The sequence below is a fragment of the Chelmon rostratus genome, chromosome 14 (assembly GCF_017976325.1).
Source record: "Chelmon rostratus isolate fCheRos1 chromosome 14, fCheRos1.pri, whole genome shotgun sequence".
In the NCBI taxonomy this organism is placed as follows: domain Eukaryota; kingdom Metazoa; phylum Chordata; class Actinopteri; order Chaetodontiformes; family Chaetodontidae; genus Chelmon; species Chelmon rostratus.
The window spans coordinates 19,890,072-19,915,227 of record NC_055671.1 but is presented as its reverse complement, the minus strand read 5'-3'; the positions used below and the strand labels follow the sequence as shown (position 1 = coordinate 19,915,227).

At 43.5% G+C, this 25,156-nt stretch overlaps 1 protein-coding gene across 1 annotated transcript in view; it reads left to right on the top strand.

Annotated features, from left to right (window-relative positions):
• The window catches only part of LOC121616905 (rap1 GTPase-activating protein 2-like), a 42,053-nt gene extending 17,775 nt beyond the window's left edge, over positions 1-24,278 (top strand). The window contains exons 3-25 of the mRNA XM_041951773.1: positions 10,669-10,753; positions 10,839-10,874; positions 11,178-11,225; positions 12,612-12,644; positions 12,761-13,006; positions 13,461-13,564; positions 13,987-14,065; positions 14,574-14,627; positions 14,732-14,815; positions 16,069-16,169; positions 17,635-17,764; positions 18,171-18,326; positions 18,666-18,737; positions 18,846-18,932; positions 19,713-19,859; positions 20,148-20,252; positions 20,441-20,532; positions 20,774-20,878; positions 21,362-21,449; positions 21,562-21,628; positions 22,159-22,229; positions 22,735-22,765; positions 23,755-24,278. Coding sequence (XP_041807707.1) covers positions 10,669-10,753; positions 10,839-10,874; positions 11,178-11,225; positions 12,612-12,644; positions 12,761-13,006; positions 13,461-13,564; positions 13,987-14,065; positions 14,574-14,627; positions 14,732-14,815; positions 16,069-16,169; positions 17,635-17,764; positions 18,171-18,326; positions 18,666-18,737; positions 18,846-18,932; positions 19,713-19,859; positions 20,148-20,252; positions 20,441-20,532; positions 20,774-20,878; positions 21,362-21,449; positions 21,562-21,628; positions 22,159-22,229; positions 22,735-22,743 — 1,999 coding nt within the window. The 3' untranslated portion in view covers positions 22,744-22,765; positions 23,755-24,278. The remainder of the gene's footprint in view (positions 1-10,668; positions 10,754-10,838; positions 10,875-11,177; positions 11,226-12,611; positions 12,645-12,760; positions 13,007-13,460; positions 13,565-13,986; positions 14,066-14,573; positions 14,628-14,731; positions 14,816-16,068; positions 16,170-17,634; positions 17,765-18,170; positions 18,327-18,665; positions 18,738-18,845; positions 18,933-19,712; positions 19,860-20,147; positions 20,253-20,440; positions 20,533-20,773; positions 20,879-21,361; positions 21,450-21,561; positions 21,629-22,158; positions 22,230-22,734; positions 22,766-23,754) is intronic.
• Positions 24,279-25,156: the final 878 nt, after the last annotated feature.

Sequence of the window (25,156 nt, the reverse complement as noted above, 5' to 3'; positions counted from 1 at the left end):
AAGACTAATTAATTAATCATCTTGCCTGGTTAAAAACATTTAAATATACAAGTTAAGCTTTTACTTTAATGAAACTATGTATAAAGTGCGTACATCATTCTTTATTCTTCATTTGTAGTGCTATGAACTTCACCACAATGTCCACTTCCTGGAGTCCACACAAAACAACAATAAAAATAAACAGCAACATAAATTCACACAGTGTCAATAAAATTATAAAAATATGAAAATATGTGAAATGATCTAGAACATGACAATAAAAGGGTTTTATTGAATAAAGCATAAGAGTAGCAAAAAAGAACACAAAAAATAATCAAGACCCAAGCAGTAATCCATCATTTGTCTGGTGCACCGGACTCTTATACAATAAAACAGTAAGAAGTCGATTTGACTGATTTTTGTGTCAGCACAGTATGAAAAATCACTGACAGTCAAGCTAACCGGTGTTTGATACTGTCAAAACAAAGCTGACTGTCTGTCCACTTGTTTTCAAGTAGTGAACTCAACATTAAACATATCGCCACCTTTCAAGTTGAGATGCTGAAAAACAAAGAACTGAAGCTCACTATAAAACTCAGTCCAGCCGTTATTCCACATCTCTGAAATAACCACAGACAGCTGACTCAACATGGACTCGCCTCTTCTGTTGAGCCATAACGTTTAAATTGCAAAGGTCTGGGGGCTTCTGGGAAATGTGGTTCATTAACGGATCATGAGGAAGATGGTGAGTTATTATAATACGCACAATCTAATATTGTATTACGTCTTGTTTTTCTATTCCAAGCACTTGAATATAAAGAAATCCTAAATTTACACCCGAAGTGTCGCTGCTTTTAAGCTCCACTCTTTCTCTTTTTTCGTTGTCTTTAACAGGTTTTTATGCAACATCTAGCACTTTGTGTCCCTCTCATCTGCCCTCAAACACACAATTACACACACACACAGACACACACACACATACAGTTACTCAAGGTCATCCACCTCCCTGCATGGCCGCCAGCCCTCTGGCGGTTCCAGTTTTATCTCTTTCCAGTGGAAATGTCAGTTTGGTTAAATTAATTTGGATTCATAAAGGATACACAGGAGGAAGGGTGAGGATGAGGAGCAAGAAAGTGATTTAGAGGGATGACCTCTAAATCACTAAATACAGCCCATATTTACATTTATTGTAAGGCAGTAGCCACTAGTGGCCATAGTACTTATGACAGGAGCAAAGGAGGAAGTCAAGCGACGTAGTGGGAAGAACGAGAAAGTTCACATATGGCAGAGGATGAGGTGGATGAATGGGTCAAATAAACAGGACTTTCACCTGGGAGGCTGCTGTCTGTGTCCAGTGTAAACTGAAATAAGTCACTGTTGACTTATTTTAACGTACGGAATATACATACTGTAACTTATGTAGTCACGTATGTAGTCTATGATCTGCTTGAAAGCGGAGGGTGAGGCAGGTATTTAGTTTGTTGCAATCTGCAACCTCACCACTAGATGCCACTAAATCCAACACAGTGGACTTTTAAGATATTAGAGATGTCCCAAGCTGAGCATCAGTAAGCATCAGTACTGGGTCTAATTAGCTCTGCTGTCCTTAATGGCAGTTGGCTCTGGAGTGCAGTATTTCCCTACAGAGGAGAGTCAAAATTTTTGTTTGTGAATGCGAATGTGTCTGTGTGTGCAGGTGAGTTCAGAGACAGACTTGGCAAAATACGCACTTTCATTCTAACTCTCATTTTCTCATTATCAAAACATTCGTTACATTACATTAGTTGCCACAGGCCGTCAGTGTCACCGGTCAAAGCGACAAACATTGCTGGCGGCAGCTGATATCAGCTGACAGTTAGGTTAATGTTAATTCTGTGAGTAACTTGATGGAAGAACAACAGTGAATTGTCAGAAGCTCCACGCTGTAACACCACTTTACAATTCAATGCAGTTTAACTATCATCCATATGATATCAATAATCAAAGATATTCAACTTTATAGTTTAAAATCAGAATCTCCAGCATTTGGATCAAGTGGCTCATGAAAAATAAGGGGAACCACGTTTAGTAGCTACAGTTGTGTCAGAGAGATATTTGTACAACATTTAAGTAAATTAAGCATTGAATCGGAATCCGCAGAGTTATTATTAAAGAAACAGGCCCAAAAAAATTTAATTAATAATGAATGTTTAGATATTATTCTGTATTTAAATGTGCTGCCCAAACCTGCGAAATAGTTTTTGCCAGTGTTTACTGCAGCTCTGTGATGTCCCGACACCTCAGGAGGAGGTCTGACACCTCTGATTACAACCACAGCAGCTCTGATAACGAAACTTTCAGAGGGTGAATGTCGCTCAGCTCAGCAGGAAATGAACATCGACTCAGTTAATTCAGAAAACATCCAGCAGTGTCCTCCCAAAATGTCTTCCCGGCTCACTGTTGATGTTTCCTTCAGGCTGGTCAAGTCACCAAAGATCCCTCTAATGTGTGTCAATGTCATAGAGTTCTGAGTGATGAAGATCATGGGCAAGTCTCTAAAGATCATCTACGAGTCATTCATGTCAACTCATCACTATAATATAAACTCAAGTCTGTCTCAGTCTTTGTATTATAGATCTGAGTCATCAACATTCAAGTCTAAGTAACTGATATTCCAGTACAAGTCAGAAGTGTCAACAAAATTCAAAGTCATCATACAAGTCATCAGTTTTCAAGTCCAAGTGTGAAATCTCAAATCATTAATATTTGAGTCTAAATCAAAATATGACTCATCACTATAGAAGCATGAGTCATCAATTTGCAGGTCCATGTCAACCTGCAAATTGTGAGAGTTATCAACATTCAAGTCACTGATATTCCAGGACAAGTCAACGGTTTCCAAGTTGTGTTCAATTCAATCTGAGTCATCGTACCAGTCATCAGTCATCAAGTCCAAAGCATGAAATTTTTGTCTAAATTGAAGTATGACTCATCAATAGTAAAGCATGAGTCAGGTGTTCTGGACTATGTGAAATCATGATTCATCAATATTTATTTCCAAGTTTGATGTCAAAACTGACAAACGGACCTGATTGGCTGCTTAGTGCTCCTCCAAAAGTTTAATCAAAGTCAACATCTTCTTTTTCGACACCTGGCGAAACCATGGCAACAATGGTGAGTAGCACTAAGACGGCTTGCCTGAGGGCGAAGGAAATGAATGGTCTTCTGGCTGGTTGGCTCAGTTGATTACACTGTGCGTGCGTGTGTGTGCGTGCATGTGTGTGCATGTGTGTGTGTGTGTGTGTGTGTGTGTGTGTGTGTGTGGAACATGAAGTCATCTACAGCTGAATTGTGTGGAGGCTCCTGACAGATTGGAGCTCTATCTTTAGAGACAGACTCATCACTCCTCTGTGACAAATATAACGATGATGTGTGGCGCTCAGATAAATCAGGACACACACACACACATACACACAGGACAGGAGGCTCATTTTGTTATATTTTGTGATCATGGAGGGACAGCAGCAGTTCAAAGTTTTAGAGACAGTTTTTTTTAGCTCCTATTTATTCAATTCAAATTGTCTGTTGGCACTACTAAGGGCTTGTAAGTACTTGTATCTTCTCTGCATGTTATACGAGTGAAAACATCAATATCAATATCAATCAAATATTCAAATTTACAGTTGATATAAAAGGTCCAATTTGTAGGATTTAGAGCATCTATTGGCAGGCATGGAATATAACATTCATAAGTATGTTTCCATGAATGTGTATAATCACCTGAAAATAAGAACAGTGCATCTGTTACCTTAAAAATCAAACATGGGCTTTAGCTATCGCCTTTCATGTTTTTAGCATCCACGGTAGCTTCTAAAAATACGATTGAAAAGGGAGGGGTGAGGTGACGTGTATATGCAAATACAACATGTCAAAACATTATTAGGTCTCTATCAGGGAAAAGGTTTAGTGAATTAACAAAGCAGAGTTTGACAGTGCACAGTATGTCTGTGTAAAATGCATATATAGTGTTGCTATACTTCTATAGTATGTTGTAATTTCATCAGGTTTTCTTCTTCTGAAACTAAATCCACACCCCTGCCCACAGCAAATTGTAGCTATTATTATTATTTTTGTTATTGTTAGTAGTAGTAGTAGTATTGTCAGGTTCAATTCGATTCAAGTTTATCAGATTTCTCTAATATTTGTCTTGTGTCTCTGTCAGGCCGGGAACTCAGAAGAGGACTCAGACGCAGAGATCAGTGCGCACAGAAGTTTTATTGAACACTCTGGTATCAGTTCGCGAAGTGTTAAATAAAATAGCTATAAAATTATCTAGGCAGAAAGCTATGTTAAATAATTATCTATAATAAGGAAAATAACAAAGAACAAAAAACACTCATAAGGAGGAATAACTAATGAACTCTAAGACTATGAAAACTAGAAACAAAAAACGCTCCCGAAGGAGGAAACTCAAAACGCTAGGGCTAAACCAGACTAGGCAGGGAAAACAAAGAACTCAAAATCTACTCCGAAAACAATGGAGGAACAGGAAACAAATATACAAAACTATCACAACAGAAATCACTCTACAAAGGAGGTAAACAATTCGGCTAACTAGAATCTTACAAAAATAAATCAAAACCTAAGTTATCAAAACTACAACACAAAACACTCACGAAGAGGAACGAGAGAATCAACAAGAACTGTGGCTGTGGTAGGGCAGGGAAGATGACAGGCTCGGGTGACTGGCTCGACGAACAAAGACACACTGGCACAAGACAAGGGAGACGCAGACTATTTAACACGTGGAGGGTAATCAGGAACAGGTGGAGACAATAGGTAATCAGGGCGGACACACGGGACACATGAGGAAGGGCAAGTGCTCTGAAACGAGAGGAGAGTTAGGCCTTCAAAATAAAACAGGAAATAACAAGACAAAACCCATGACAAGACAAACCTCACCGCGGTGTGACATTACCCCCCCCTCTAGGACCGGCTACCAGACGGTCCTGGCTGCTCAGGATGGTCCCGATTAAAGTCTCTGATGAGGGACTTGTCGATGATAAAACGTGAGGGAATCCACTGCCTCTCTTCTGGGCCGTAACCCACCCAGTCCACCAAATACTGCTTGCCCCTGCCTCTGTTGCGCACGGCCAATAAGCGCTTGACTTTATAGACCGGACCCCCGTCTACCATCTCCGGAGGAGGAGGGGGTGGGGGGGCAGGGACCATGGCGCTTTCCTTGACAGGTTTGACTTGGCTCACGTGGAAGGTGGGGTGGACCCGAAGAGAGCGGGGAAGACGGAGACGGACCGCAGCCGGACCAACGGTTTTAGTGACTGGAAACGGTCCCACAAATCTCGGTGCCAATTTCTGGGAAGGCACCCGAAGTCGAAGATTCTTGGCCGAGAGCCAGACCTTCTGGCCCGGTTGGTATGCTGGTGCCGGTCGACGCTTGCGGTCAGCAGCTACTTTGACCCGGTCCCCTTGGCGGATGAGGACCTGCCGGGCAGCAGCCCAGATGCGTCGGCACCTGCGGATCACGGCGTGGGCGGAGGGAACTGAGACCTCTGGCTCCTGATCTGGAAAGACTGGAGGGTCATAGCCATAAACACACTTGAAAGGTGAAAAACCGGTGGCTGAAGTGGGTAATGAGTTGTGAGCATACTCGACCCAGACCAGGTGTTTGCTCCATGTAGAGGGATTCTGGGACACCAGGCACCGGAGTCCGGTTTCCAGCTGCTGGTTGAGACGCTCAGTCTGGCCATTTGCCTCTGGATGATAGCCTGAAGTCAGGCTAGCTTTGGCCCCAATGAGACGGCAAAATTCCCCCCAGAATCGTGACACAAATTGGGGCCCCCGGTCTGAGACTATATCTTTGGGAAATCCATGGATTTTAAATACATGATCAATCATGATTTCTGCAGTTTCTTTAGCAGAAGGTAACTTTGGTAAGGCAATAAATCGAGTCATTTTAGAAAATCTGTCTACCACTGTGAGGACTGTGGTGTTACCTTGAGAGACCGGGAGCCCCGTGACGAAGTCCATAGATATGTCGGACCACGGTCTGGAGGGAATGGGCAGAGGTTGTAACAACCCCATGCGTGACCCAGAGAACGGCTTGTTTCGGGCGCAGACTGAGCAAGCCTCTACGTACTCCCGGACCTCCGGCTCCATGGATGGCCACCAGAACCTCCGGGCGATGGCGAACATAGTTCGTTTCACCCCCGGATGACACGATAGCAGCGATGAGTGAGCCCAGTGGATCACCTGTGGGCGCAGATTAACCGGGACAAATAAACGATTTTCAGGGCACCCACTAGGTGGCAGGGTTACTCCATTAGCTCGCTTAACCTCATTTTCTATATGCCAAGTTACCGCTCCGACCACACAGGTTCGTGGAAGGATGGGTTCTGGTTCCTTGGCCACAGGCTCGGGGTCGTAGAGTCGGGACAAGGCGTCTGGCTTTCCGTTCTTGGACCCCGGCCTGTAAGAGAGGGAGAATGAAAATCGGTTAAAAAATAGCGCCCACCTGGCCTGGCGTGAGTTTAATCTTTTAGCGTGACGGATGTATTCTAGATTCTTGTGATCAGTCCAAACCAGGAATGGGTGCTCAGCCCCCTCCAACCAATGCCTCCACTCCTCCAGAGCCACCTTGACTGCCAAAAGTTCTCTGTTACCCACGTCATAGTTTCGTTCCGCCTTAGACAGCCGTCGTGACAGAAAGGCGCACAGATGCAGTTTGCCATCCCGTTCAGCGTACTGGGAGAGGATGGCACCGATACCTTCATTGGAAGCGTCTACTTCCACCACAAATTGTCGCTGTGGATCGGGCAGGATGAGAATGGGTGCTGTGGTGAAGCTGGCCTTGAGTTTCTGAAACGCCTTCTCAGCTTCGGGTGGCCAGGAGAAGTGGACCTTAGAGGAGGTAAGAGCATGCAAAGGAGAAGCTATTGCGCTGAAGCCTCTGATGAACCGTCTGTAAAAGTTAGCAAAACCTAGGAATTGCTGAACCTTGCGGCGGTTATCGGGAGTGGGCCATTCGGCCACAGCGCTAACTTTAGCCGGGTCCATTTGCACTCTTCCAGGGGCTACGATGAAGCCCAGGAAGGAGATGGTTTCGGCATGGAACTCACTTTTTTCTGCTTTGACGTACAGTCTATTATCCAATAGTCGCTTAAGCACTGCCGTTACGTGTCTCTGGTGTGTCTCAAGGTCGTGAGAGTAGATCAGTATGTCATCCAAGTAGACGTACACAAATTGATCTATGAATTCTCTCAGTACGTCATTAATCATGGCTTGGAACACCGCGGGTGCGTTAGTGAGTCCGAATGGCATGACTAAGTATTCGTAATGTCCACTGGGGGTGTTAAACCCTGTCTTCCACTCATCCCCTTCCCTAATTCTAACCAGATGGTAGGCGTTTCTGAGGTCGAGTTTAGTGAAGATTCGCGCCTGCTGGAGCTGGTCAAATACTGACGACATGAGGGGAAGGGGATAGCGGTTCTTAACAGTTATTGCGTTAAGTGGACTATAGTCAATGCATGGGCGAAGCGACCCGTCTTTCTTACCCACGAAGAAGAACCCTGCTCCGGCCGGAGAGGAGGAGGGGCGTATCAGCCCGGCTTTGAGAGAGGTTTGGATGTAATCCGTCATAGCCTTCCTCTCCGGTCCCGAAACCGAATAAAGCCGGCCCTTGGGAATGGTGGAGCCCGGGAGCAGGTCTATAGCACAGTCGTAGGGTCTGTGAGGAGGTAGAGACAAGGCTTTGTCTTTGCTAAAAACCTCCTTGAGATGGTGGTAGCAAGCTGGCACGGAGTTCAGGTTGGTCTCGGTGTCTGCGGTGACATTAAGAGAGACATGGTTAATCGTGGACACAATCTCAGCTTGATTCTGATGGGACTTACAGTGTTTAGTGCATTCTCCCCCCCATCCCATAATAGTTCCAGATTTCCAGTTTATGAGAGGGTTGTTTTCCCGCAGCCAGGGATAACCCAGGATCAAAGTCTGTGAGGGAGAGTGAAACAGGAAAAAGTTCATTATTTCCTTATGACCCTGAACATAGGTTTCCAGGGGCTCAGTGGTATGAGTAATGACGAACAGCTCCTTACCGTCCAAAGCGCGAGCTTGCACTGGGGTCGTCAGAGGCTCAGTCTTGAGTCCCAACTTAGCTGCTAAATCCCATGTCATGAGACTTTCGTCTGCCCCTGAGTCTATGAGTGCATTCAGGTGTGAGATGCTAGTGTTGTGTTTTACCTGAATCGGCGTGACGATTCGCGGTATAGCAACCGCCAGGGGGGTAGAACTCACCGGCTTGGTTTTCCTTTTGACTGGACATGAGGCAATGAGGTGGCCCATCTCACCGCAGTAGAAGCACCGTCCCTCGATTAGTCTGCGTCGACGCTCCTCAGGTGTTAACCGAGTACGACCCAGTTGCATGGGTTCGGATCTTCCCTCGGCTCCCGAGTGCTGAGACGAGTCTGGAGACGGATGACGGGCTTCCAGCCGTGTGGGATTAAGCGCACGAGAACCCCTTTCTTCCAGTGTCCGGCTGCCTCGGTGTTGCTTGAGTTCGTGGATTCTGTTTTCGGTCCGGATAGCCAGAGCTATCAGCGAGTCGAGGTCCGTGGGGAGGTCCAAGGGAACCAGCATCTCCTGGATGGAGGTGGAGAGCCCCTTCAGGAACACATCGTACAGGGCTGTGGAGTTCCACCCACTCTCCGCCGCCAGAGTGCGGAAGTGGATGGCGTAGTCGCTGACCGAGCTGTAGCCTTGTTTGAGGCCGCTTAGCTCTCGAGCCTTCTCCCGGTTGGTTGTCACCGGATCAAAAGTCCGTGTTAAAGCCTCCTTAAAGTCTTTAAGGGAGGAGCAGCATGGTGATTCTCGATCCCACTCTGCGGTAGCCCAAGCCCTCGCTCGCCCGGTCAGGTGGGAGATCATGAACGCGATCTTAGATCGTTCTGTGGGAAATGCATAGGGAGAGTGTTCGAAATGAATAGAACAATCTATCATAAATGCCTTACACTGACCCGGTTCTCCGGAATAGCGTTCCGGTGGGGCGAGCTTGGGTCCAACTCCGGTGCCGGAGAAACTCGGAACCGGTGTCGGAGAGGGCTGTGGTGCTGCCATGGTTCTGGTAGGTTGACGAAAGTGATCAATCAGATCCTGGACTTGAGACGACAAGTGACCTAACTGTGACGCCATGGCTGCCTGGAACTCTTCCTGACGGGAAAGGCGAGATTCCTGGGCATGAACTGCGGCGGTGAGCTGGCTGGTCTCTGCTGAGTCCATGCTGGCCAGTGTGTACTGTCAGGCCGGGAACTCAGAAGAGGACTCAGACGCAGAGATCAGTGCGCACAGAAGTTTTATTGAACACTCTGGTATCAGTTCGCGAAGTGTTAAATAAAATAGCTATAAAATTATCTAGGCAGAAAGCTATGTTAAATAATTATCTATAATAAGGAAAATAACAAAGAACAAAAAACACTCATAAGGAGGAATAACTAATGAACTCTAAGACTATGAAAACTAGAAACAAAAAACGCTCCCGAAGGAGGAAACTCAAAACGCTAGGGCTAAACCAGACTAGGCAGGGAAAACAAAGAACTCAAAATCTACTCCGAAAACAATGGAGGAACAGGAAACAAATATACAAAACTATCACAACAGAAATCACTCTACAAAGGAGGTAAACAATTCGGCTAACTAGAATCTTACAAAAATAAATCAAAACCTAAGTTATCAAAACTACAACACAAAACACTCACGAAGAGGAACGAGAGAATCAACAAGAACTGTGGCTGTGGTAGGGCAGGGAAGATGACAGGCTCGGGTGACTGGCTCGACGAACAAAGACACACTGGCACAAGACAAGGGAGACGCAGACTATTTAACACGTGGAGGGTAATCAGGAACAGGTGGAGACAATAGGTAATCAGGGCGGACACACGGGACACATGAGGAAGGGCAAGTGCTCTGAAACGAGAGGAGAGTTAGGCCTTCAAAATAAAACAGGAAATAACAAGACAAAACCCATGACAAGACAAACCTCACCGCGGTGTGACAGTCTCAAAGCAAGCTGTGATTCACAAACGTGAAAATTCATCCAAACAACTCAGTATTGCAAACAGCTGCTGAGAATTCAATTTCTTCCCTCGCTTTTGCATTCAGTGTCTGACATAAACATGTACAGGTGTGAGAGCAAACTCATCTCACAACATCCTGACCATGAATTTATGTTATGAGCGCTAAACCAAGTTTATTGAAAAGCTGCACCGCTGCTGATGATGTGTAAACTCTGACAAAAAAGCCTCAATAAAACTGGATGGTGTCGTACACCCAGAGTGTCCTGTGGCCATTTGTGGTACCTGAGCGCACCTGTGACGCACGCACAGTTAATTTATGGCTTGTAGGTTATGCAACCATTGCCATTGTTCCTACTGTTGGGAGGATTGTATGAATAGTTTGTTGCACATGTTGCTCATGTGGCAGTGAGTCAACATCGAGCTAAGCGGAACAGGCAATATCATGGATGTAGTCGCTAGGTTGTAATTAGTGTAGCATAAACCAATGTAGGAAAATTAACACAAAGTTTGTGTTTTGAATAATTTACATCGCCCCTGTGAGTGGATCCACTACAAATCTGACGGATTATATAGAACAATATATGATTATTTGCGACTGACATTGTTGTTTGTTTTTTATTTTCAGCAAACAGGAGCTCCTGACCACCTCCAATGTTTCCGTCGCAGACTACCCCCCCTCTCCCCCCCGCACCGCACCCCCCACCATGAAGGTAACACACACACACACACAAAAGAATACAAAAACTTTCACCACTAAAAACATCCAGCATTAACACACATCCTGTCTGTCTCCAGTCAGCTCATTTCTTTGACATGATGGACAAGATGGAGGTAAGAATTTAATCGGTTTTTTTTTCTACCAAATAAAAAAAAAGTTTCTCCTCCTCTGACAAAACATTCTGTAGTTTATTTTAACTCTGCCCCACAAACTCACTAGAGCACCAAATGTGGATTAATCCACCACTGAAAATAGTCCCCAGCAAATGCACTGTTTCCTCCTGTTTGAGTCATGTTTGAAACTATATATTTATGAGTTGATTTTAAAGATGTATGTCCTCAGTAGAAACCAATGGTCTTAGAGCTGAGAGCCACAGATAATCTTAATACTGTCCTCTCTTCCTGACACTGATGCAGCAGGTGCCAGAAGCTGCTGAGATGAAGACAATTCCTCAGAGACAGAAGGCATGTCTGTCCATCTGTCTGTCCTCATATTCATCCACTCCCAATGCCTATTGCTTCATTTCATTCATTTGTTCATACTCAGACCAAAGCAGATCTAGTGTCTTTGTGCTTGTGCTGAAGATATTTCAGATTTGACAACCTCGAAATAGGATGAATGATGCTGTGACAGAATTCATCTTGCACATTAAGAAATATTATGTCATGTTTTATACGTCCCTGTGAGAGAAGACCGTGCTGGACAGCTGGTCCATCTCTGCTCATATTGAATGAAACCGAATCGATAATGACAAGTCCTTCCATTATCTGCCTCCTCTCTGGGGTCGTCTACATGTCCCTCTCCTCGGCTACATCCTGGGTGATCCTGATGACATGTATAATCTCTCCAGTGTTCTGGGTCGACCCTGGAAAAACCTCCAAAAGAAGGCACCCAGGAGGATCCTGATCAGATGTTGAGCCACCTCAGCTGGCTTCTGTATCTGTGATTTCATTCTTTCACCACCCAAAGCCCGTGAACATAGATTCACTGGTAAATCCTAATCACAACTGTCCGGTCCATCTTCATTACTGCAGTCTACCCGTCAAAATCAGAGTCCATTTTATCATCACTTGTCAACAAGACCTAGAGATACTTGAACTCTTCCACTTCGCATAGCTCTCACTCCCAACCAGAAGAAGCACTCTTTTCGGGCAGAGAACCATAATCTCAGACTTGACTCATCTTGGGTTCAGCTGCAAACTGGGGGCTGGAGGTGACTGCCTGAAGAAGCCAACATAATCACATCATCTGCAAAGAAAAGCAATTCTGAGGTCCTCTTCCTGACTGTGCTTTAAGATCCTGTCCATAGTTCCTTTTTTGTACTTTCTGTTCAAAATAGACTAAAGTCATGCTGCCTTTCTCACTTTTTGTCAACATTGCTGACCATCTCGTTTGAGTAAACTTTACTGGAATTGCCAATGGAAAAAAAAACTGACCTGGGGTTCCCTGTTTACGTTCATTGTGAAGAGTCTCCGTCACCTGAGAGCCCCTTTACCTTTGGAGACCCCACCAGGGGCTGTTCCCCTCAGACAACACTGCTTGCAGGGTAAAACCACAAGGAGGTGGTGATTCTCAGTGGGGTGGACTGGAAATCACAGTTTATATAGGATACAAACAGATGCATGTAGTGTCTGATATTCAACACAATCAGTTTCCTTTGGGGGACAAATAACTGACTGATGACTGTGTCAGTCAAACAAAAACTCTTATAGCATCTGTACCATCTGTCATGTTCAACATCATCACTCACGCAGTTTATTCACCTGTATGTGTGTGCATGTACCTGATGGCAGTGTGTGTTTGCATGTGTGTTTTGTCATGTGTGTAACGACTCTGTCTCCCTCTTTCAGGATGACTACATTCCTTATCCGAGGATCGAGGAGGTGACATCACATCTCTTTCTTCTAAACACAGACCTCATTAACATCATAATGCTAGTTCACACCCTCCCATTACAATGCATGTTGTGTAATAGCTCTGGTGTGTGTGCGTGTTGCAGGTGTTGGAGAGGGGGGGGCCTTACCCTCAGGTAATCCTACCCGAGTTCGGGGGATACTGGATCGAGGATCCTGAGGCACCTCCTCCCACCACCCTGGAGATTAAGGGGGAGGAGGAGGAGGAGGAGGTGGAGAAAGGAGGCTTGGGAGGAAGAGAGGAGGAAGACAGACCTCCAGGGGATTATGGGTATCAGCTGGAGGAGATCAGCGAGGCTGCACGGGCGTACAGGAAGTACTTCTTGGGCAGGGTGAGGTTTGGGGGGTTTGACTGATTACTGTCTACTCCATTAACCTGCAGTTATGTTAGTGTTACCATTCAGTATTCAAGTCTTGAACACTGTAAAAATACTCAGTTTTAAGTAAAAATCCTGCACTGAAAAAGCTTCCTAGGTAAAAGAATGTATTTATGATCAGGAAAAATTATTGAAATAATTCAAAGGAAAAGCAGCAGATCTTCACATCTGTGAACCATGAAATGTTTTTAGATGAAAAATTACTTTTTTAATTGATGTTTCAGGTGTACTTGTATAAACTGCTGGGCAGTTTAATTAATAACAAAACATCATATATATAAACTCTTCATACTCAAAGTAACTTGTCGCTAAAGCAGTGAAGTGTTTCAGTAAATAAACATTCCATCACGTCAAGTAACAATTGAGCATCTCTCTCTCTCTCTATCTCTACCCTCTCTCTCTCGCTCAGGAGCATTTAAACTTCTCTTGCTCGGCCAGCAGTCTGGGAAACCTGCTGCTGTCTGTGAGGCATGAAGAGGAGAAGGAGCAGGAGTCTCTCCATGTCATCATCAGGTATACACACACAGATACAAACACACACATTACACATTACATATTGCACATGGGGCAAGGCATCATTAAATTAGGTATTGCTTAGTTCATCATATCATGATGAGAAAAGATGATTGTGTTTATACCTGTTTTAGCCAGATCACTGCCACAGGCACACACTTAAACCATGTTCAAGGTATTCCAGAAAAACAGCAAATTGGATATAATAGTGCTCACCATATAACCACAACCCCCCAACCCCACCCCTGCGATGATGAAAGACTGCAACATATGGCCTTTCTGTGTTTATTTCTTTATAATCTGTGACCGTAGTTAATTCTGTTTGACCTGCTTCAAGCACTTCTGCCAGATTGCCAGTCGGGTTCTGGACCAGGTTCAGGACTCCGAGGTGTCTCTGAGGTGTGTCTCTTCTGTCCCTTCAGGTCTCGGTTGAAAAGCGTCTACCACAGATTGTCGCTGACAGAGCTGCCTGAAATCCCCAGTGTACCAGAGTTAGCCAAGGTACACACACAGTCGAAGAATAAAGCAGTTCTGAAAAATCACAACTCAAATGAATAAATCACATCTGAATATGAGATAAAATCACATAAAAAACTGAATTATTTACAGCTTGCTGAGTCTGTTGCCTCCAGTTCTGTAGTTCAGAACAGTCCTTTAATGTTGAGAGACTTTAACCTCAACTTTAATTTGATTAAATCTAACCTGTAAGTCCAGCTCCTAGTGATCACTTTGTGAGGATCAGATGGAGGTGAATCCCCTCGATGTCACTGTGTGAACAAGTGTTTTGTGGCGTTGGACCTTTTATATTTGTGGGGAACTTCAAACAGCCCTTTAAAGAAGTGAGGACCACATTTTTAGCCATTGAATTCAGTGTCATGTTAATGTTAATAAAAAGAAGGACTGTCTCATTGCTGCAGCCGTTCTACACTGAGTCTATCGAAGTTTGTCTTTGTTATTTGTTTCTTTATGATTTTGTGTGTTTATTGAGAGTGTGTTGTCCTTCCTGAAGCTGCTGTGTGATGAAGCAGCAGGACTGCGTTTCAGTCCTGTCCTCTACCCAAAGGTGAGCTCAGACAATACAAACAACAACACCTCCGATTGTTCCTACTGACAGAAGAGATCATGTTGGACTGACTCTATCAAACCTGTCTGTCTGTCTGTCATCAGGCATCTCAGCTGATAGTGAACTACGACGAGCACGAGGTCAACAACACCTTCAAGTTTGGAGTCGTTTACCAGAGATTTGGGCAGGTACCAACTGACTGTCTGACCTTTCACACCTTTTTGTCAATGTGAGACTTTGTGTTGACAGATTTCTCAAGGCGGACACATTGACTGTTCACCTCAAACAGGTGTGACTTATGACTACTCTGTCCCAGAGGTTGTCATACTGAGGCATGACCCAGAGAGAAATGTGAGACAACAACACTGTGTGAGGTGAAAGGAGCAAGACAACAGGAAGTTAGTTATTGTAGTTTAGCTGCTGATTTGACCACCAACCAACACTGTCAGCAGCTGGAGCTCAGCAGCTGACTGTGTTCAGCTCAGGCAGCTGATTAAGTCACCTGAAATAGAAACAGAAATAGAAAAAAAATATTTTCATACCCTGAGCATCACTGCCTGAAACTTCAGGGGCCACCAAATGATCAGAAATTTGCTGACTAGTACCTCAAGCTGGGTTTACTTGTTGTGGGTCACTGCATCATCTGCTGCATCAGGGTGTAACTTGTAAAGAAGTGCTAGCTAAAAATAGCATGCGAGCTGCGCAGGTTACATTCACATTAAAAGCAAGAAGTGAGACTTATTGATCGTTTGGTTGGTTCACTTCAAACCAACAGAACGATCTGTCACCAGAACTGAAACAACTTTCTACAATTCTTTTCATGCAGTGGAGAAAACCTTTAAAGAAATTGCAAAAAGGGATGAAAAAAATAGATTTTATGTAGACGTTAAACTGATTGTGGAGCATAAATCTGTTGACTCAGACCATGAAATAATGCAGACGTTCATGGGTGATGTGCATGCCTCAGACTCAGTGTGGATTAATACATTTGATAAAATGGAAGCCTGTCTGTTACATGAGATACACTTCAGCATGTAAACCCCTGGGATTTCATAACAAGTTAGACTGCACATTGCAAAGGCAGGAAAGCCTATGCCCTTGTATAAACATGCACTTACACATTCATGAGCTGAGGTTAAAGATAGTGTATAGTGAAGATAGTCACAGTAACGTGCTGCTTAAAGCTCTGAAATGGACCAGAGCATCATTAATGTCATTAATTAAACCTGTGCTGTGATAAGTCAAAATGTCTCATGTGCAGAAGGCCTCTCATACACAAAATGCACTAAAGAGTTTAATTTGATCATTATTAGATTTGTACTCTTGCTAGAATTAGTCCAAATTATTCCAAAGTACTTCATGTTCCAAGACTATTTTTCATCATGTGGATATGTTGTGGCTGTATGTCATGAGTCTGACTGGGTTGTCACCTGTCCATCAGGTGTCTGAGGAGGAGCTGTTCAGGAACAACGAGGAGACGCCGGCCTTCACGGAGTTCCTGCAGCTGCTGGGAGACACAGTGGAGCTGCAGGACTTCAAGGGGTGAGAAATATGAGGATATCATTATCTCTGATGTCCATACAGAACAAAAGGCCATAAATCTACTTATAAATCATAGAAAAATGTTTTCATCTGTATCAAAGTAATCAAGTGCAAACAGGAACCACTAATAAAAAGCTAGCTTTTAATGGAACCAATTCACCAAATGTGAACAAGTATAGGTTAAAATTGATCATATTAGTGCCCAAATGGGCCTAAATGTTGGTGTTAGCACATCAGTTCAGAGAAACAGTAATAACAGTCACAATGACCCACATAGACTGGGAAGACACACATAGACACCCCACATCCCCTGGAGAAATACATCTAATATCAATTTTACTTCAGAGTTTTTGAAATATACAGTAACAAATCATCTGCATATAGACAGACTTTGTGTTCATTGTCTGCCCTGTATGATGTTGATATTTTGAAGCATTTCAGTCATCCATCAGTACAAATACACTACGATTTTAAACAGCATATCCAATAAATTGAAACACATATCACAAGACAGTGGTTCAAGACCTCCAGTTTCATTATGATACATTAAAGCCTCAGAGCACAAGCAATAACTGTTTTCCTTCTGTAGACTTCTGACATGGAGTTGTTTGTCCGGCTGAAAACTTTTGGAAAAGTAACCGAAAGATACTTCATCCTACCTGTTGTTGAAAGGAAGATAATTAAATAACTCTCTATCAATGTGAGAACTCTTCGGCTATTATACTATACTATATATAGTATATATATAGTATACAGTATATATTTCCTCCTGTGTGTGTCAGTCATTATTTACTGTCTGATTAGCAACTTGACTTTCCAACTCGACAACAACTTGACATTTCAGCCAAGCTCTATAAACAGATATCTGCGTATGCATATAGATATATTTTTAAAAAGCTAATAAAAAGCTAAATCGTCATACCACAATAGCCTAATGGCTTCTGAGATTGTATTTTGGCCAATGTGTTCTGCCTCTTGTGTGCTCTACACGGACTGTTTACCTGCATGCAGCCAAAGCCTGCTTGGTCAATACTGATTGGTTAGTACACAAATACCTTCCTACTAATACTCAGACAAACAGAAACTAGAAGCTTCTGATGCCAAAATCGTCTCTCTTGCCTACAGAGTCTGCATTCATATGAAGATATATGTAAATCAGAAATGTAGCTAACTTTCACTTACCCATTATACTTATAAATAATTGCAGAAAGTATCCAGACAGAGTTTGATTTCTTAGCTGCAGTAGTCACGGTTTGGGCTTTTGGGGAACATAACCTGATCAACAGTAGGATTTTTGCAAAAGTGTGAAAAGTGTGAAGTTAGACTACCAAATTGATGTGAGGTGACTATTTTCTATGTTATGAAATTTAACATTGTTGACACGAAATTGGGTTTGAAAGGACGGAAGTCCTCAAAAGTTCACAGCTGACTGAAATAAAAAAGTACATGTCTCGCCTCTGTGCAGGTTTCGGGGGGGTCTTGATGTGTCCCACGGTCAGACGGGTTCGCAGTCCATCTACACAGTTCACAGACAGCAGGAGATCATGTTCCACGTCTCCACCAAACTGCCCTTCACTGAGGGAGACACACAGCAGGTAGACAGAACAAAACATCATTAAAAACAGCATGACAGAGCAATGAATGTGACTCAGCATGGAAGACAGCATGACACTGCATGATGCAGCAGAACACAAGACACAGAAGGACATGAAATGATTCAGCATGACTCAACAAAACACAGTGTGAAAAACAGCATGAATAATAGGGCCCGACATGACATTAATGTGGCATGGCAGAACATGTTATGATTATAGCATTACTCTAACACGTAGCATAGCATGAGAGGACATTAACTGGACATGACATGACTCCACATGTTAATATCATATTATAACATGTGATAGCGTGACCGGACAAGAAGCAAGAAGACAAGATGTGATACATGTAATTTACATGTAACGTGTGATACAATGATAGCATGACAACAGTGTTCTCCTTCAGCTCCAGAGGAAACGTCACATAGGAAATGACATCGTGGCTGTGGTGTTCCAGGAAGAGGCCACGCCTTTTGTTCCTGACATGATCGCCTCCAACTTCCTTCACGCCTTCATCCTGGTGCAGGTGGAGGAGCCCTGCTCAGACAACACCTCCTACAAGGTATAGCTGACAACTGACATGATTCACTTACCATTTTACATGTTTTTTAACTTTCAGCATGTTAGAAAATGTTTAATATATTTACTATTATCTTTGATTCGTGTTTTGTATAATAATAAAGTAATGATATATTAATGTTCTGACATGAAAACTGCCTCGACAACCCTTTTCCTTTAAAACGTGGGTTGTATTTCAGAACCAGCAGCTCCTCCCACTTCAAAACTCCGTAGTGCGTCACAAACTGTTTACTTTAGTGCTAATGTACCGCTAAAATATTGAGTGATGTTGTGTTTCTGCCTGTAGTTTGTCAGTAACAGTGGAAACTGTTGTAATTGACAGGTATCCATCACAGCACGAGAAGATGTACCTCTATTTGGACCGCCCCTCCCAAATCCAGCCATTTTTAGGAAGGTGAGACAAAGTGGAGATTTGACCCAGTCTGTAGAGTATAATGCAAAACATATCAGTCATGAAATAGTTCTAAGTGTTCTGAGTATATGATGTCTTTTGTGTGTTCAGGGTCCAGAGTTTAGAGAGTTTCTTCTCACTAAACTAATTAATGCAGAGCTGGCCTGCTACAAGAGTGACCGCTTCGCCCGCCTGGAGGTAAAAACTCCTTAAAACACTCAGACTGTCTGTTTGTGAGGTTTCCAGGGGTCCTAATGACAACCATGTTGAATAATAATAGTAGTTTTTTCAATTGTAGTCTGGACAAAGTGGTAAACAAATGTTGACATATATAATAAACTTAATAATGCTGTACATTCTGCAGTGAAAACTGCTTTAAAGAAACCCCATGTTAAATTAAAAAAATAAATACATATTGATCCTTGATGAAAGAGCAGATCACAGATTATCATTTAAAGATACAGGTTGCAAAATCGTTTCACCTTAATCTGAAAAAAGTATTAATTTAACAACATTTTAAAGTAGAAATTAAAGATTCTCTTTCTTAATGAATGTAAAGAAAAATTGTAAAAGACCATTGATGAAAGGAATATTCTGATCTTTTACTTGAATAAAGGAAGTAACATCATAGTGTAGAATATTAATATCGAAATATACTTTAAGTCCCAAAAGTAAAAGTGCTGATTATGTAGAATGTCCCATTACTGAATAATATCTATATTTATGAATATTACTGGATTATAATTGTTGATGCGTTCCTCACTTTAATGTTGCAGCTGGTAAATGGGGAGTACAGCTTTTGAGTAAATGTATTTAGTTGTGGTGTTCCACAGGGATCGATGTTAGGTACAACTACTGTTTTCTGCTCCTGGATCACATTATTCACATGCATGACACTGACGATGACACCTTTGTGTGTGTGTGTGTGTGTGTGTGTGTGTGTGTGTGTGTGTGTGTGTGTGTGTTGCGTCCGTGTAGGAGCGTACCCGCGCCGCCCTGCTGGACAGCCTCCATGATGAGCTGCAAAGACGCTCCCAGAGCATGCTGGGATTGACATCAGGTCTGGAGGAGGAGGGCCGAGCTGAGAATGGACACGCCCATGGAGGTCTGCTGGAGTCCATCAAGGTGTGTGTGTGTGTTTGTGTGTGTTTCATTTTTAAACTTTTTACATCCTCATTTTTTCTTCCTTCCCTGAGATCTCTTCCTTTCGTCTTTGTATTTTGGTGTAAAATACATATAGAGAACTGTCCAAACAGTTCTCCAATAACTCCATTAGTAACTGTAATGTGATTACTGAAAATTGTAATCCCTGACAGTACTTGTTTCTGAAATTGTAATGAGTAAAGTAATCACTCTCACTAGCAATATGTTAGTGCCCAACACTGTTTGTAACACTCTCTCTTTCTCTGTCAGAGGGCGATGCGAGGGCGGAGTGTCTCCATGGAGACCATGTCACGGGGCGGGGCTGGTCTGCCCACCAGTCTGAGTGGGGGAGGTCTGGCCCACATCAGTGTTGAGGTGAGCAGAGGTCAAAGGTCACTGGGAAGGACTGGTTTTATTTATGTAATGTTTCCTTTTCATTGATTACTTCTACTCAAAGCTCTTCATAACCTTGTTGCTTTGTTCTGACAGTTTGAAAAAAATAAAGTTGATCACAGCCCTGTTTGCTATCGTCTGTTAACAGCGTCTGTGTGTTTCATATATAGTGTAACGTCAAATCTCCTGTGAAGCGGCGTTCAGGACTTTTTCCTCGCCTGCTGAGCATCGACAGCCAAACAGAGAGACACAACCAGAGAAGGTAGCTTTTTCAAGTTTCAGATGCTGCAGCTAAAGCCACAGTGTCTCGTTTTGACATCTCTGTTTCTACACCTGTCCAATAAACAACACACTGCATGTAAATCAGACAGACTTGGAGGAGTTGGAAGGTGGATTTTTTTTCCTCTTTCGATGGAGCTAGGCTAACAGTTTCCCCCTGCTACCAGTCTTTGTGCTAAGCTAGCTTTCACTACATACATCTTTAACACTTTATTCTTTATCAGTCTCCTTAGTGAGCAGAGGAGCTTCGACAGCTGCCACCCGACACTGGAGGTGAGGTCAGAGCTGCCGTCCAATCCCAGCTCTCCAGAGGCGGGACAGCGGGACAGGTGTGTGTGTGTGTGTGTGTAACTGGGACTTTTTTTCCTTCATTCTTTTTTCTCTCTCAGCAGCTCCATCAAAATCACCTTTTATGACAGATTTAAAGGTTTCCTGTTGAGTTTTTTAGCTGGCCGGTAGCAGCGCTATGGAGCCATGTTGTCACGACTGGCTCCATGTATTGTTTACTCTTGTCCGCACACATATACACAGTCCTGCCAATGTTTCACTGATCTGCAGGTGGGTGTAAGACTGTCAAGCACAAAAACAAAATTGTTAAAGAGGGAAGCATGTGTAAATATGAATGTGTTCATCAAAGGTCTAAATAAAACAGACAACAGAGTAAACACAAATGCAGAAAATGTAGGAGGTATGAGAAAATCAGAAACATCAAAGCAAGAAAGTGACAAAACAAAAACTACACACATCCAGACACAATTCAGGATCGTGTCAGCTGATAACAACCAGTGAGATGCTTTGTTTGTGATCTGCAGGATTCACATGAAGAAGGAGAGCAGCAAGATTTCCAGATCGACATCCAGCACCTGCAGCTTCAGCATCCCTGCTGACGACACACAGCTGGTGAGCAGGACAGACCACAAACTGCAACAGAGGTCATCTTCCAGCACACAGAACACCTTTTAGTCCAGCTTGTAATATTAATAATCTGTCCTCCCTCTCTGTCTGTCTTTAGCTCGCCCAGGCTGTGACGGTAGAAGGTCAAAGTTCAAGTCCGCTGATCGTCTGTCGCAGCCCCACAGGTTCAGTTAAAAAGATGATATGTTTAGATTAAAGAAATTTGATTCAGAATTGCATTTCTGTAGGAACATGTGATGTTCTGTGCAAAGCAACGGTTCAGGAAAACATCAAATAATGACTAAAAGTCACAGGTGTCAGGTGTCACAGTCCAGACACAGGACATTGTCCATCCATCCATTATCTATACACCGCTGAATCCTTTGCAGGGTCACGGGGGGGCTGGAGCCTATCCCAGCTGCACAGGACATTGTTTCAGTCATTAAATAAAAGACTCAAGTACTGTACTTCATTACAAATTTGAGGTACTTGTACTTGAATATTTTCTTTTCATGCTACTTTCTACTTCTCCTCCACTACATCTGTTTGTATTTCAGTAATTTTTTACTTCACTGCACTACAACCTGTGCAGGTTTCACACTCTACAGTCAAAGCTGTTCTACCTGTACTCAGCATGTGTTTCTGTGTTTAGTTGATGTTTGTTGCCTCCTGTTGTCCCTGTCAGAATAAGCAGGTTGTTTTGTTCCTCTTTCAGAGATGAAGAATAAAAACTCTCCCAGATCCAACCTCAAGTTTCGTTTTGACAAGCTGAGTCACTCTGCTGCAGTAAGTCTCTGTTTATATGTGTTGTTAAAGTGAGACTATTGATGGCAAGAGCCAATCAGCAGGCTGGATTTCGCCTCCTCTGTTTATCTGCATGAAGTATTGCACATGCTTTAAAGGGAGTTCGGAACGACAGGACATAACATGTAATGTTAATTGTGACTGTGAAGCAGCATGTTCTGTCTGAGTGGGCATTGCGTATCTACTTGCAACACATAACACACATCGATGCAGGCTGAGTCAGAGAGAGAGAATTTTCTTAAGTTAATTTGGAAATAGTGCAATCAGACCCTGAAGCTTTATGCAACTAAGTGTGCCTGTCAGACAGCTGACCGCCACCGGACTCTAACCCTTGTAATTTGTATTCTGTCCTTGTGAAAATGCTGAAGTGTTGATGTTTCTGTGCAGTTCAGATTCTTGTTAATCTACAGGAACATGTTTCAGCTTCTCAGACAGATGAACAGCTCTGATGTTTCCTGACTCTCACACTTCTCTCTGTCTGCAGCAGGGCCACTAAACTGCGAGGACAGCAGTGGGAGGTGTGTGTGGTATCATGTTTGTGTTGTATGTGATATTGAAAAATATGCTGAAATGGTGCAAGAAAATACTGCTGCAGTTTGTTTTGGGCGAGAACGTCACCAAAAAGGTGTAATTTACACAACAGATTCTCAAAAGCTTACTTCTGTCCCCCCATTTTAATTGTTTCAGATTGATTTATTCACTCTCTGAATATTGCAGTTTTTCTGTCTAGCTGCCAAAAGCCAGATGAGAGCAGATCTGAGCCGGCTAGCTCAGCTAAATGCATGCTGCCTTATCTTATTGGTGAAGGTTGTCGTGGTTGTATGCAGCCTGAAAGGAATACCTGCAGACACTATTTAGGGCTGGAAAGGGCACTGATCACTTGGTAATAATTGTATTTACAGTTGATATTCTCCTAAAAAGATGGCAGTTTTGAACATTAGGCAAAAAGCAAAGCACAGAGCTCTTTGTATTAAATATGCAAAGTTTTTAAGTAGAATTTGCTCATTAACAATATAGAGATTATTGTTTCTTCATTTTATTGCCATTATGGAAAGCAATTTTAACCTATGAATAAATAAATACATTTGTTTTTCCTTCACCCCACACTTCTGAAATCAAACACAGACATCCCAGCAAGTGCTGAGCAGACGTCTATGAAACCTGCTGTCAAGAATGTGCACAAGGCCGGGCTAAAGTTGTCCGAGATACAGTCTTGTTACCGTCATCATTGTCACTGTGAGGGCTTTGGGTGAGCCTTAAGAAGCTGGGGAAATTATTAAGAGCAGATATTATAACCAGTGGATAAAAGTCTCCATTATATGCTTCTTTACTTTACATTTTTAGCTTCACTGGTGATGTGAATTGACCCTCAGACGGCTTCCTCGGCTGGTTCAGACATTTATATGACAAATTACTGGTAGAAAACTGAGCACTGAAGTTGTTTGTTGTATTTAGATTTAGTTTTTAATCTTTTTATTTTTCTCCTCTCTCACTTTTCTTTTTCTAGAATACCAACAAGGAGGTTAAGATCAACATCAGCTTCCACACACCCAGAGGAGGAGGATGAAGAGTACATTATTGTGAAGCCACTGATGAAGATAAAAAGGGAAAAACACTTTAACAATAGTCCTTCACTGCTGCAGAATCCTCAGAGGGAATCAGACCTGCAGGACTGTGTGCATGTCAACACACACACGCATGCACGCACACACACACACGCGCACACACACACACACACACACACACACACGCGCACACACACACTGAGGCTGAAGCTTTTACATAAAGGCAGATTGATTCAAGTCATTTAAAGGGTCACTCCATCAGCTTTACATGTGAAGTGTTAGTTTGCTGGTCGTGTCACAGCCTCAGCCTGTGGAAACATAACTCTGGTGAAGAGGCTGCACTTCGGTGTTGGTGCAGAACGCAGAGGCGAAAACTGGTGTCTTCCTGTGGAGCATAGAGGTCATTTCCTCAACTGCACCGGTATCTTTGTGACTCACTGTGGACCACAGTGGGAGGAGAGGTGTGTGAGAGGTGTGTGTGGTAGGGGGTCTGTAGAGAGTGTGGTAGTGATCTGGTGGAAGGCATGGTAGAGGGTGTAGAAAGGGATGTAATTGAGGCTGTAGCAGAAGGTATGGTAGGGTGTGGTGGAGGTATAGTTGGGGGTGTGGTGGAGGTGTGGTTGAAGTGTGGTTGAGGGTGTGGTGGAGGTATGGTTGGGGGTGTGGTGGAGGTGCGGTGGAGGTGTGGTTGAGGTGTGGTTGGGGGTGTGGTGGAGGTGCGGTGGAGGTGTGGTTGAGGTGTGGTTGAGGGTGTGGTGGAGGTGTGGTGGAGGTGTGGTTGAGGTGTGGTTGAGGGTGTGGTGGAGGTGTGTTTGAGGGTGTCGTGGAGGTGTGGTAGATGGTGTTACATGCAGAGGTGTGGTAATGATCTGGTGGAAGGCATGGAAGAGGGTGTGGAAAGGGATGTAATTGAGGCTGTAGCAGAGGGTATGGTAGGGTGTGGTAGAGGGTGTGGTGGAGGTGTGATTGAGGGTGTGGCGGAGGTGTGGTAGATGGTGTTACATGCAGAGGTGTGGTAGCAGGTATGGTGGTGTCGTAGAGGGGGTAACATCAGGGGTGGTAGGGTGTGGTGGAGGTGTGTCAGAGGGTGTAGCAATAGGTGCAGACTGTGGTCATGGTGTCATGAATAAGTGCGTCTCAGGTCGACAGCTCAGCTCACTCGTGTTCCGTGATGTTTTGGTCCTTGATGTTTTGGTGATACAACTGCCTCGTGCTGCACTTTCACACACTTCGGTTTCATCCAAAACTAAATTACAGGTGTGAAACTTTCCTCGGACCACCGTCCGGACCAAACCGCAGAGCGGTCTGACAAAAAGAGGCGGTCTCGATCCGGATCAAACTGAT